The sequence below is a fragment of the Lepisma saccharinum genome, chromosome 15 (genome assembly GCF_977018435.1).
Source record: "Lepisma saccharinum chromosome 15, izLepSacc3.1, whole genome shotgun sequence".
Taxonomy (NCBI): domain Eukaryota; kingdom Metazoa; phylum Arthropoda; class Insecta; order Zygentoma; family Lepismatidae; genus Lepisma; species Lepisma saccharinum.
Genome location: NC_139243.1, coordinates 71,613,640 through 71,628,390, shown reverse-complemented (window position 1 = coordinate 71,628,390; position 14,751 = coordinate 71,613,640). Strand labels below are relative to the sequence as shown.

At 40.5% G+C, this 14,751-nt stretch overlaps 2 protein-coding genes across 2 annotated transcripts in view; one reads left to right on the top strand and one right to left on the bottom strand.

Moving 5' to 3' along the window:
* Positions 1-14,751, bottom strand: part of LOC145999327 (uncharacterized) — a 463,252-nt gene that overhangs the window by 304,219 nt on the left and 144,282 nt on the right. The gene's annotated exons all lie outside the window — the stretch shown is intronic.
* Positions 1-14,751, top strand: part of LOC145999725 (uncharacterized) — a 241,021-nt gene that overhangs the window by 154,605 nt on the left and 71,665 nt on the right. The window contains exon 4 of the mRNA XM_083137004.1: positions 13,327-13,792. Coding sequence (XP_082993130.1) covers positions 13,327-13,792 — 466 coding nt within the window. The remainder of the gene's footprint in view (positions 1-13,326; positions 13,793-14,751) is intronic.

The following is a 14,751-nucleotide window of genomic DNA, read 5'->3' as shown; positions in this document are numbered from 1 at the left end:
TTGTTTGGAGTGTTTTGTGTTGTATACGATAGCAGGCGTAATGCATCGTCAGTGCATTTACCTTTCGTGAACCCAAATTGTATCCCTGATATGGGTTTGAGCAGGCGAAATTCTTTGAGTCTTTTTAGGATAAGTTTCTCGAAGAGTTTTCCCAAAACGTTGAGAAGGCATATTGGTCTGTATGAATTGACCCTGGTTTCATCTTTATTTGGATGTTTCTTGATGATTATTAAGTTTGCTTCCTTCCAGGTTTCTGGGAATATCTTCTGAACAAGGCACTCATTAAATAGTTGAGTAATGTAAGGCGTAAGTACTGGGGTGATTTCTTGTATTATTTCCACAGGAATTCCGTCTGGTCCCGGGGACTTCTTCATTTTCATGCTGCTTATTTCGTTTTCTACTTCCTGGGTAGTGAAAGGTAATATTGGTGATTCTGGATATGGCTGGTGATAGATTTTTCTTGTATCCTTATTTTCCTCGCTGTCGTTTTCAGGTTTGTCGTCTGGTATGAGATTCTTCATTAAGAAGTTGATGGTTTCTTCCAAGTCCTTTGTCATATTCGTGTTGTTCTCGTCATTAATTAAGGTGGAAATGGTTTGCAGTTTTTTTATTTTGCCGGTAGCGATTTTATACGGGGTGCCCCATTTATTTAATTCCAGACGTTTTTCGATGAAGATATTCCATTGTTGTGTCTTATAATTTAGTAGCTCGGTTTCGTATTGCTTTTTTTGGCACGGTAAATCTGGAGGTTGGCATTTCTGTATTGTGCGATGATGGATTTTTGATATAGTTTCCTGGCTTTTTGCATTTGTTTCTTAAGGTTGGTTAATTTCTTTGGCCATGGCTTCCTCTTCATTTTCCTTTGGTTATTTCTGGGTGATGAATTTTCAATTGCTTGTCTGATGTTTGCAGAGAGTTCCTCTGCGAGCGTGTTGAGTGATTTTTGTTGGTCCAATTGTTCAGGGATAATGAGCTTTTCTAGGAATTTTTGATGATCGATTTTTCTCCAGTTCAATATGTTCTCCTGGTTTGTCTGTTCAAGCTGATGTTGCCTGTAGATTAAGTCGAATAGTATTAAGTTGTGGTCGCTTGTTGTGGCGAGATCTATAACTTTCCAGTTTTGGACATCGCCCAAGGCCCTTGCATTCCTGAGTGTTAGATCAATGTTGCTTGAGGCGCCCGCCCTTCCCCTGTAGGTGGGGGGATTATCTGGCTGATTTTCGACTTGTAGGTTGTGCTCAGAAATGAATTCCTCCATGGCTACCCCCTTGGTGTCGGTTTCTTGGCTGTACCACCACGGAGAGGAGGAGTTCGTGTCAGCTGTGATTATGATCTTGTAGTTTTTGTACGCATTGCAGATCAGATCGATTTTTTCCAAATATGGGTCTATGTCATGGCTGAATTGAAAATAACTATTTATTAGGATCCAAGAACCATGCTCGGAAGATATTTGAGTGCAATTTATGTGTGTGTCACAAAATTGTGCTATTTTGGTGATTGTTAGATTTCTGTTTAGGTTAATTATTGCTGCCATGGTTTGATTGCGGTCCTGAATTGTGTGAACGTTGAGTGGTATGTAGGGAATTTTGTTTTTGGATGTGTATGGTTCTTGCATGAGAATTATGTCAATATATTGCTCTTTGCAGTAATTGATTGTTTCAAGTGTTGCAAGCTTGCTTCTTCTGGTGTTGATCTGTGCAACGCGTATCTTGTCGTTATCTATGAGTGCCGTACTAATTGGTGGCATCGGGGCCATTCGTTTGTAGCTATGAACTCCATTCTCCCGTGTGCCCTTACAAAGTCCGCGTAAACATCGTCAAGTACCAGGGACTCTCCGCGACGTCCGAAAGCTGTCTCGGTTAGCCGGAGCAGCTCCTCTGTGTCGGTAGGAAGGTTGTAAGTTTTTAACGTTATCCTGTCCACTGCTTCTGGTATGGGGAAGGTAATAGTTTTGCCCTTGCTATGCTTCTTCCTGACTAGTAGTCTCAGTGCAGTAATGAGAATATCTCTCTCTTCTAGGCGTGAAAGTTTCAAGTTGTGTTCGAAGTTTCTATATATTAGGTACGGATCCGAGGGATGGGATGAGTGTTCTGGCGAGGGTGATGGAGGTTCCGAGTCAGTATCGAGATCGGTGTCATATAAGTCAAGTGTCTTCTGCAGTGAGTTCAATTTTCTTGAATGTGAGAGGGGTGTGAGATGATGTGTCAGATGTAGGTGTTCGTGTCAGAGCGGGTTTTATTACCTCAATTGGGGCAGAAGGTGTTGGAAAAGGGTCGTTGAGGATGGAATGGGTGTTTGTAGTGAATTTTATATTCTCCGATAGGTTGGACGGTTCAGTAGAGAGGTCGAGAAGGGTTGGGGGATTGAAGTATGTGCTATATGGGTACATGAAGGGGGGAGCTTCTGGGTTTAGCGTGGAAGAGTTTACTAAATCGATTGCTTTTTTTAGTCGGTATGCTGCCGCTCTTTTAGCGTTTCTTTTTCTTCTACTTGGTGGATTTCTTTTCCGTTTTGTTTTAGGGGTGTTCTCCATAGTCTGTCTTGTCCACTAGTCTTTGCCACATGAGGGTGTATGTTGGGCAGTCTTTGTTGTCTTTATTATTGCATGTTTTGTTCCTGTTTTTACATGGAATGCATGTTTTCGGTTGGGTTTTTTTATCACAGTGTTGGCGTTCATGATTCTCATTTCCACAATGGGTGCACAAGGGTTTGTTTTTGCAGTATTTTACTACGTGGCCCAGATCTCCACATTTCAGGCAACGTGCAACCACGATATAATCTTTGATGAAAAGAGATAGGAACGGTAAATATACGTTTTCTGTGCGAAGAAGGATTTTTCTAATTTTACTTGTGGTTTGTACAACTAGATGTACTGTGTTGCTGTTACGGGGTCCTGTTTTAAATCTCACATTGAAATCATTTGTGTATTCTTCATATGGAATTGATTCTTGGAGATTAAGGCTGTAAAATTCTGTGTAAAATTCCTCTGGGTCTTTATTGGCCGGAACGTCATATACAGGGTGGTGCAAAATTCCGTTTACAACTCTTGGGAGGTGAATCGCCAAGTAAAAACAAGGAAAAAATGCCATGTGAAAAAATGTCGAAATCGGCACCGTTTGCGAGTGACAGGCGTGCGAAAATCGCCCCACACCATGTGTAAAGCACAATAACTCAAGACGGAAGAAAGATATCAATGTCGGATTAAAATAATACAAAGAAAGTTGTGCCTGACGAATACAATGGTGCAGAAATTGAGGCCCAGTGTAAATTGCGCAAGGGAACTCTCAAAGAAAGTGGGGAATTCCAATGATAGAAAATATAGGAAATTTGCTACTATTTTCTACATAATGTTGAGATCGGAATGTAGGCAGTAAAAAATGACGACGTATGTCCACATGTCCCACTACTGCTGGGACACCCTCCCACAATCGGGAAATAGGAAATTCACCCGAAAATGACGCTATGCCGTCAGATTACGCTGAGATTGATTTCAGCTAATTTATACAGGAAGCCCCACTAGATGCGCTGGGAGTGTAGGTCACCTGTTACGTATTAGCGTTGGTGGATACTACGTAGAGAGTGTAATCGACCGTTGTTCTTCCTGTCTGTTCTGCGTGTCGCAGCGTGGAGTTTAGTCTGGCGTGTGTGTGTGGTTGAATTGCGCCAAGGAATATTGTACGTAGAGTACGTATTCCGTGTTCTTTCTCGGTTTGCAAAAACTGCGTGGACACCTGTGTGACATTACGTGGGTGCTAATCACGGTAGTTGTGATCCGTCACTCGGAGGGAAAGTGCCCCTGTTGCTGGGCAGTTCTCGAACAGGACAATGGTGGAGTACTCTACCCACGAGCTTGCTGATATGCATCTCGTTTATGGAGAGGCAAACCGAAATAGCCGTGAAGCACGGCGTTCGTATCACGAACGTTTTCCTGGGCCTCCCCGATGGCGCAGTGGTAGCGTCGTCGCCTTGTAGTCAAGGGGTCCCGGGTTCGATACCCGGTGGAGGCACATGGCACAGTGGTTCGGATCCCACTTTAAACCGTAGGTCCAGTCCCGATTAGCCTTACTGTGCATAAAGTGGACTTAAAACACCAACTCAAACCAAACCAAATGAACGTTTTCCCAATAGGCGGTTACCAGCAAATGCACTCTTTCAAAGACTTGATGCTCGACTGCGTGAAACTGGATCTCTACTACCCCGTAGGTGGGATTGTGGAAGACACCGCACTGTGCGCACTGTGCAATTTGAAGAGGACGTATTGGACGCGATACGAGACCGACCTGACACCAGCACACGTGCCGTTGCTCGTACGCGACAAACCCACCATAGCAATGTGTTCCGCGTTCTTCAGGAGGAGGGATTTCACCCATACAAATTGCATAAGGTGCACCACATACTGCCCACGGACTTTCCCCTACGCATGGATTTCTGCCAATGGTACGTGCAACAAACTCTTGCCATTCCGGATTTCCCAACAATAGTTTTGTGGACCGATGAGGCAATGTTCACCAGGGACGGCATGTTCAATAGCCACAATAGCCACGTCTGGGATATGGACAATCCGCATGCAATCATTGTGCGCCATCATCAACATAGGTTCGCAGTGAATGTATGGTGTGGCGTAGTAGGTGACCACTTGATAGGCCCGTACATTTTGCCCTCTACTTTGTGTGGTGGGAATTATCGGGTGTTTCTACATGACGTATTACCTGAACTTTTGGAAAACGTTCCACTGGCAGGTAGACAACGTATCTGGTTTCTACACGACGGCGTCCCCACACATTTCGACCGGGGAGCCAGGGCCTTACTCAACGATATTTTCGGCGATCGTTGGATTGGCAGGGGTGAACCTTTACCGTGGCCACCTCGTTCCCCTGACCTCACACCACAGGGTTTCTGTGTATGGGGAGAAATGAAAAGGCTCGTGTATGAAACCCCTGTGGAAAGTGCTGAAGACCTCGTTGCTCGTGTTAGTGCCGCTGCTGGGACAATTGTTGACATGCCAGAGGTATTTGCGCGTATCAGACAATCAGTACTTCGCCGATGCCATCTTTGTCTTGAAGTCAATGGTGGATATTTTCAACAAAGTCTCTGAGTATACCGATGTTTGTGAGCCCCTATCAGCACCGCATAGTGTCCTTTAGTGAAAGGTGCGAGTGAAGATGCTGGAGATCGCTGTACTTCATACCATCGATCTGCATGTGCGGAGGTTGTGCGCTTCTCAGTGGAATCCCTTCCAGATGTGCTGTGCCTGGAAATGTTACATGCCATTGTGTGCGTTTTCTCGCCATTCTCCGTCTTCATTCCTTCGAGGATTACCCACTTTCTTTGGGGAGCTCTCTTGTAGTATGTACAGCCTGACGTTATGTGGCCATTGTTTAACTTTTGTTTTTCGTACTGCAAAGTAGTGTGTCAACATTAAGTGATTGAAACGTTTTTTATGATTTTCCGGTATTTTTTTCCATTTGGGATGGTGTCCCAGCAGTAGTGGGACATGCGACAACTTGGTTTCTTTTCTTGTTCGTACCGCAATAAGAACCGTGTGCAACAGGAGATTTGCAGTTATTTTCCTATTTCCCGATTGTGGGAGGGTGTCCCAGCAGTAGTGGGACATGTGGACATACGTCGTCATTTTTTACTGCCTACATTCCGATCTCAACATTATGTAGAAAATAGTAGCAAATTTCCTATATTTTCCATCATGGGATTCCCCACTTTCTTTGAGAGTTCCCTTGCGCAATTTACACTGGGCCTCAATTTCTGCACCATTGTATTCGTCAGGCACGACTTTCTTTGTATTATTTTAATCCGACATTGATATCTTTCTTCCGTCTTGAGTTATTGTGCTTTACACATGGTGTGGGGCGATTTTCGCACGCCTGTCACTCGCAAACGGTGCCGATTTCGACATTTTTTCACATGGCATTTTTTCCTTGTTTTTACTTGGCGATTCACCCCCCAAGCGTTGTAAACGGAATTTTGCACCACCCTGTATGATCAGAAGTGGATCCTTTTTTCGAGGGTTTTCTACTTTGATGTTGTGTTTAGGAAGATCTTTATTATTAATTAATTTCTCGGCTCCTTCTCTGGAAGCTGTTTCCACTATCACCATTTGATTTGTGGTTCTTATGCTTTTGATTTTGATATTTTCCCTCACTGGATTTACTGTGGTGGTCAAGATTTCCTGTATCTTCTTAGCACTCATTTTCCTATCTTTGTCGGACATAAAGACAGTGTGCTTTACAGTAGATGTGGCTTTCTGTATTTGTTGTTGTTTGTCGGTTTTTTTTGTTGATACAACCTGGGAGTATAATACGTCTTCTCTAGGGGTTGCAGATTTCTATCTTGAAGGATTTTATTTACGGCGTTGAGTGATTTGTTCTCCGACACTGTTTCTTCATGTACTTGTTCTAATTTGCTCATCAGTTCTAAGAGGATGGATTTTCTTTCTTCTGATATGTTTTTATCTTTAGCGACGAGGGTAGTAATTTCTAATACCAGTTTTCTGTGCATCTCTAGCTTGATAGTCTGAGAAACGGGAACACTGTCTATTGAAGATACGCCAGTCGCATTGGAGTTTGATGTCTGAACGTTGGTGCCTGGTGTCTGGGAGGAAGGGGTGGCTGAGGGGCTGAAGGGGTTTGCAGGTGACGGGTTGAATGACTTTTTCCAGTGGTCCTGGGGCTGTTGTAGGGGCGAATCAGGCTTCCTTTTTGTCAGAGGTGAAGGTGGGGGGGAATGACGGACAGGGCCACCCTGTTCGAAACCAAAGTGAGTGTTTTGCTTGGGGGTAGAATTTTTGTTTTTGGGTGTGGCGCCACCGGTAGGAGCCATGAGGAACACCAACGGTAGTCCAAGTTGTGCGCACTGATGAAATCTGGATTAAAGAAGCCAATAGACGGAGAGCGGCCGTTAACTGCAATCGCACGGTCGCAAACACAGGTTGCCCGGTGCTACGAGAACTGACGCGTATTGTATAGTATTGGAATGGACTTCATACTCTCGAGTGACGTCACGCTATGTGAATGTCCTTTGTAACAGCTGAGTGAGTGAGAATGATGTCGCGCCCCGGCAATGCACAGACCCCTCTAGCCGAGAATTACGCCGTGTCGTGGCAGTTGTATTTGTCAAATAAAACTGGAACTACTGTATTGAATTCGGTTCTGGGGGTCTCAGAATGTCAATCAGGCTTCTCATAAAACTATTATGTTTATTAACCAAGCTAACTGAGTTCGGGTTGTCTGTGTCTGGTTGTTATTTATAGCACTGACATCCGTTAGGCTTAACTGACGTGGCTCCGTAAGGATAGCATGGGGATGTTTGTTTCGCAACAGTTATTTTGCTTAAGGGTGAATTCACTTTTAGTTTATTTTCAGATCAAGATTGGTCCTTCTTACGTGAGCGTTTGGGGGTGAGCAAAGCAAACTACTCCTTGGGTGAGCTGCAGGGGGTGTCTTTTGCGTTCATCTGCGGGACGTTTAACTCTTCCGTCATATAATTTCGTGTGGATTGGTATCACTCCAATAAACACAATTGTGTCTGTTTACGTGACCGTTCATCTTGAATGAGGCCTCATCTGTCCACAAAATTCATTTCCAGAAGTCTCTGTGAGCTTCGTTCCGAATGAGACACCACTCACAGAACTCAACACGTCGGTCTGGATCACATTCATGTAACGCGTGCAGAAGCTTTGGCCGGTAAGGTTTCATCTTCAAATCCTTTAACATGTTCCTTACAGAGGTACGTGACATTCCCAGGTCCCCTGCGTGCCTTCTGGTAGACTTCTTTGGGCTGGACACACAAGTCTGTGCAGTGTTTTCTTCATTTCGTACACTTCGGGGTCGTCCGCTTCGCTGTAGATCATTCACAGAACCTGTAGCCTCAAATTGTTGGTTCAGGTTTCTCATGGCTTGACGTGATGGTGGTTTCACACCTGGAAATCTTCTCCTGAATTCTACTGTCACCACATTTGTGTTTTTGTTGTGTTTCCACCAAGCTTGTAGCATGAAAACACATTGTTCCTTTGTTAATTTGCGATTCATCTCAACACCTGCAATGCAAGACAACAACTTCACTCAGTAAACAACTCTCTTCAACAAACAGTAAACAAAACACATACGAAAACATGGTTACCAGTCCTAGAGACACAGTAGTGCCAGTCCTAGTACAAAAAAGATGCTCGGTGATACCTCGCTTATTTCTTTTCTTTCCTTACTTGTTTTGGGGAAAGTAACTTTGTGCCCACCCTTTATATAAGGAAAAATTATTTGCAAAACACAAAGCAAAACAATATGTCCATTATTTTTTCATCAACCCAATACATAGGAAGGCACATACAAAAGAGAAATATTTTAATTTTCAACAGAAATTTTGCCTGTAAAGATTACCTTAGGGAACATGTGAGAATACAAGATAAGCCTTTCCTTTGTTCAAGTTTTGGCTAAGATGTTGCCCTCTGCTTGTTAAATTTTATCCCTGGGGAAATTATATTTGGGGGGAAACAACAAATTATTTTGCAATTTATTTTTTTCCCCCACTTTGCCATTAAATTGCAACATTTTCTGTCAGACAGCTGGAATATCCAATTTTGGCGAATGCAGATGTGGCCTCAAGGGCTGTTATTTTCCTAAAACTGTCAAAGAAGTTGAAGAGCATCTCCCCATTTCCCTTTTCTTTGTCCACGGAATTTGGCAGGAATGTGAAAGTTGCAAATGAGTTGCCACGTGACTCGAACTTGTCACCACACAACGTCTGTATTTGTATGAGTGCCAAGTACTTGAACAGTAGTGCACGAAGATAGCCTACATGGAATTTTTGATGCGAGCATAATAGTCCTTTACGAAGTCATTTTTTAAAGATAAGTGTGCTTTTTTTAGGACAATGAGCTAGATTTCTTTGTGAAGCTAGAATGTTAGTAACAAAAGTGAGCATTACGAGTTCCAGACTCTGCAATGTCTGGAATCTGCCTTCAAAATGAACGAAAACAGATAAAGCTGGTGACGTTGAAGACAGTGTTGATCAAAGCATCGGTTCTGAAAATTTGCAAGTGCATCTACACAAGAAGGCAGTAGTAGTAAAGAGGCAAGTTCCTTTTGATTGTTGGTTGCCCATGAAAAATTTAACAAATGAAAAAATTACACGGCTGTAGCTTGATGTACGAGGTCCGACAATAAAGTAATGAGACTGTGGTCCATAATCCACAACCTGGCAACACCTCATGAACTTGAGAGGGGCATGCTGGGAATTATGCCGCCATGTCGTGAAGGAGGTGCAAGAATGTCATCACGTAATAACTATGGAGCATGGAGTGAACATCAAGTTTCATGAAGGACATTCTGAAAACTGCTTGCGGGAATAAACATTTCTTGAATTCTATTGTTGTGGAGGACAAAACAGAGCATTTTTACTACGGACCTTGTACGAACTAACAAATCGCTGAATGGAAGTCACTAAATTTACCAAGAGGCAAGGAAATGCAGCTCTCAAAGCCAAGGGTGAAGACAATGTTTTTTTTTTTAATGATAGCAAAGACATTATTCATCATGAAATTGTTCCAGAGGGTGAAAGTGTAATTAGTTGTTACTATCGTAGTGCTCGGAATGATTATGGAAGAGAACATGAAGGTATCAGACCTCAGTATCCCGAACCGGGCAGTTGGTTCCTGCTCCACGATAATGCACGTTCCAACAGAGCAGTGGTTGTCTATACATTCCTAGTCCAAAAACAAGTGAATGTGTTGAATCATCAACTTTACTCCCCAGATTTATCCCCCTGTGATTATTCCCCGTTCCCGAAAGTGAAGCTCCTGCTGAAATTACACACTTTTGATGAACACAAGACCAGACAACACGTTGTGATGTCCAATCTTCAAGTCATACCACATGAAGACTTGCATATGTTGGCCAACTGTGCCAATTGCTGTATTGATGCAGGAGGGATGTACTTTTAGTAATAAACAAGCAATGTTCAATTATTTTGTTTCCTTTTCACAATATAAATCTGTCCCATTACTTAATTGTCTGACCTCGTATATAGTGATGAAGTTACACATACATAATCTATAATAATTGGCGAGTCGGAAGGTTGTATCCTTTGTTGGAAATATTTTTCGGTTTCAGCATGCGTTGTCAAGTTGGTAGTTTTGCAATTTTGCAAGTTAAACACATTTGTAAAATGTCATCACTAAAAATACAGAAGAATCAAAAATGAATTCATTCAGTTCTGTAACAACAATTGATCATGAAATTATATATACAATGATGGACATTATATATACAGTACTGGTAATCACTTATGTTTTGTATTCAAGGAGACCTGGCCTAATTATGTGTAACTTGGTGACCCACCTAACGAATTTTCAGAATTAACAAGCTAATGGAACTGTTATTTTTTTTATTTATTTAAGTTGGGGGGGGATCAACAGGCATTTAGCTGCCCAATTATAGGTCTCCGCTAATTACATTCAAAAGTTACAGCTACAAATATACATGTCACACACATACAGATAAATTTGTGGTTGATAACATTATCAGTATTTGACATGCAAATCTAGAATATGCTCAATCGAAAACAGATAATATTATATAAAACTGCAAATTATTGATATGTACAGTGTGTCTGAGAAAAAATATACCAATAAAGAATTTAAATAACTCAACAATCGTTAACGACTGAAATGTCAAATAACGTTTATTTGGAAGAGAAAATCATAGAATTTTTTTTAACCAAAGAACAAGAAAAAAATTCACCTTAGTAGCTCTCAATGTGTGCTCCTTTGGTGGCGCGACAAACATCAAGGCAGTACTCAAACTCCATTCAAGTGTTCTTCAACATTTGATGAGTGACGGATCCACATGCATCGATAATTCCTTCACGGAGATCATTGAGGTCTTGCCCAGGTGTTTGGTAAACCATAGTCTTCACATAACCCCAAAGGAGTCAAGTCTGGTGACCGTGGTGGCCATTTAATGGGTCCACCCCTCCCAATCCAATTACCAGCGAAAATGTTATTAAGGAAGTTAATAACAGAATGGGCATAATGTGGGGTGCCCCATCCTGCTGAAATATGTACCCATGAGGTATACGAGGTACAGCATACTGTTGCAACATTTTCAGGTAACTTGCACCTGTACCTGTAGCTTCCTAAAAAAAAAGGACGCAATTACGGAATCTCGTGTCAAACCACACCACACATTCAACTTGGGGCTGTCGTGTTCATGTTCAACAACTCCATGGGGATTCTGCTTACCCCATATTCTACAGTTATGTCTATGCACTTTTCCGGAAATGTGGAAGGTAGCCTCATCTGAAAATGTTACGTGTGTCAGGAATTCATTGTCATCATCAATGCATGATAGCACTTCACTAGCATAATCAAACCTAGCAGGTTTATCACTGCACTTTAGTTTCTGAACAAGCTGTAACTTGTAAGCTCTAAGCCTTAACCTTTTATGTACGATATCATGCACAGTAGAAAGTGGAATTTGAAGTTGAGAACTAGCACGTCTCACAGATTTATGCGAGCTTCTCTGGAAAGCTTCCTGAGCTGCAACCACTTTATCCTCGCTCACACGCTTCCGACCACTACCTTTCTTCCTCAACAAAAACCCTGTTTCCAGCAATTGTTTATGCCATTTAACAATGTAATGACATTCTGGTGCTTCCTGTCCATATTGTTACCGGAATATTCTTTGTACCATTACAGGAGACTTGAATTCTGCAAACCAAAAGCAGCACTCACTTTCTGACGAACAGTAAATGGCGCCATTGTACAGACTACTCACAAACAAAGCTGCGGATGCGCTTAATTATGTTACAATTTTTTCCCTTCTGCTGGTAAAAAAAATTCCTTTCTTCCCTCTTCCAAACAAATGTTATTTGACATTTGTATCGTTAACGATTGTTGAGTTATTTAAATTCTTTATTGGTATATTTTTTTCTCGGACACACTGTACAACAAAATTAATGCAAGAAATAGAAGTTTACCACACAACTATGTTTATTGTTTTTCTGACAGGAGAATTCAACTAATTATGGTTCACTATAGGATATGTATATGGATATGAATATTAAAGTATATTAGAGTATATTTTGAATGCAATATTATCAGTGCAAATTAATGGATCCGTGCTTCTTAAACACGTTCTGTTCACTATTTTAGACAAATAATTCACATTTTGAAGTAAAAATAAGTGAAAAAAACACACAAAAAAACCTGAGATGCAAGTAAATGAGTAATTTTTTTGGTTTTGCAAATGTAGCCGTAATTTAGCAAAGTATCTTAGGTGCTATTTTATGGGGGTAGAAAATTTTTGATTCATATGTATATATGTATGTGTGTGTTTATAGCTATATTGGATATATATGCTGTCTCTAGACAGTCAGTAGAATTCCACCCCTCCTCTGGAAATTTCTTAATACCACACTGCAGTTACCCAATAGAAATCCCACCCATGCTTTCAAATGGCACAGTTAAAGCATGTTGGCAGTAGCTGTAAGATGGAAAACCTTTTTTCCATGATGCAGGTTTTTTAACAGAGCAAACAATTGCTCATGGCTTTTCCTGATCCAAAGTACAAGGCAAATAAGGAAACTTCATCCCTTGGTGTCACATATTATTATAGAGCAATTACAGCAACAGATGTGCAACCACAGTGCAGAACAGTTATTTTGACAAAATCCTGTTTCCCTACTGGTTGATTTGGGGACGGTGATTTTGAACATCATTGCTTCCAAACACTAGGCCTAATTGGTCGTTTGACTGTGAGTTCCTTCGTAGGGAAATGTGGCAACAGAGGATCACTGCCATAAAGGCAGTTCTTGCACCGGATATAAGAACAGCGGTCCTGTAATATTTGGAAATTTTTTGCATGTTACATTTTGAACATTTATACAAACAAATTTATTGAAAATTATCTTCTTAATGTCAAGAAATTTTAAAAAGCTGGTATCAGCGTTCTTGTCCCTCATTTTCACATGGTGCTGATATTTATAGTTTACTGTTATGTAGTACAGTAATATTAGACTTGTGTTGCATGTTTAATGCCTACTCCTGAAATTAGCAAGTAGATAAATCAGTTTATCTTGTGACTACAATCTATAGTTGTTCACATTGAAGAATTTAATGAAGTTATTTTTGGTGATAGTAAAAGGAGTGAAAGTCACAGTAATGTTATCTTGGCATCTGAGGTAAGCAATTATTAAAGTACAGTCTCATTTCTTTTAGCACAGACAACTAGATGCTACCCCCTTAAAGTCTTCTGTACTGCAGATATTAGAAATTATTTTAGAAGCACACCTACATTTGTATGTTCATTTTTTTTTCAGATGCTTGAACAAGAGCTATATGGAAGGACAGGTCCAAGATGTTCCAAAGTTATTTACCCATTTACCAATATCTGCAGGAAAAATGAGTGAACAAGAGCAACCAAAAAATAATCCAGAATATCTAAGTGAAGAAGGGATAGTAAAGGCTGAAACTTCAAAATCGTCTAAAACCAAGGGATATATTGAAGATGACAAGGGTGATAACAGAAGAAAGCAATATATTTGTTCCTTGTGCACCAAAAGTTTCTTCAAAGAAGAACATTTGAATAAACATATAAGGGTTCATACAAGAGAGAAGCCTTTCAATTGTTCAATATGCAAGAAACATTTTGAATATGAACATGGCCTTAATAGACATATGAGAAAGAAGAAACCTTTTAAGTGTCCAATTTGCAAAAATAATTTTGCATATGAAGGAGATCTTCAGATGCATGGGAGAGTTCACAGCCAAGAAAGCCTATCAATTGCACAATTTGCGAAAAAAAAATTGCACATAAATATTACCTTAAAATACATAGGAGAACACGCACAATAGAAAAACCTTTTAAGTCTGCAATTTGCAACAAAGATTTTGCCCAAAAACATAACCTTAGTAGACACATGAGAATACACCCAAAAGAGAAACCTTTTAATTGTTCTATTTGCAGCAAAGTGTTTTCGTGCAAGGAACCGCTTAATATGCATATGAGGACACACACAAAAGAAAATCCTTTTAAGTGTACTATTTGCAACAAAGATTTTGTCCAAAAACGTCACCTTAATATACACCTGAGAATACACACAAAAGAAAAACCTTTTAAGTGTGCAATTTGCAACAAAGATTTTGCCCAAAAACCACACCTCTATAGACACATGAGAATACACACAAAAGAAAAACCTTTTAAGTGTGCGATTTGCAATAAAGATTTTGCCCAAAAAAATTCTCTTAATATACACATTACAGTACACACAAAAGAGAAACCTTTTAATTGTTCTATTTGTAGCAAAGAGTTTTCCTACAAAGTCTCACTTAACACACATATGAGGACACACACAAATGAAAAACCTTTTAAGTGTACAATTTGCAATAAAGATTTTTTCGAAAAACCTAACCTTAATGTACACATGAGAACACACACAAAAGAGAAACCTTTTAATTGTTCTATTTGCAGCAAAGTGTTTTCCCACAAGAACTCGCTTAATACACATATGAGGACACACACAAAAGAAAAACCTTTTAAGTGTACAATTTGCAACAAAGATTTTGCCCGAAAAGATCACCTTAATAAACACATGAAGGTACACACAGGAGAGAAACCTTTTAATTGTTGTATTTGTAGCAAAGAGTTTTCCCGCAAGGACTTGCTTAATATACATATGAGGACACACACAAAATAAAAACTTTTTAAGTGTTCAATTTGCAACAAAGATTTTGCCAAAAATAAC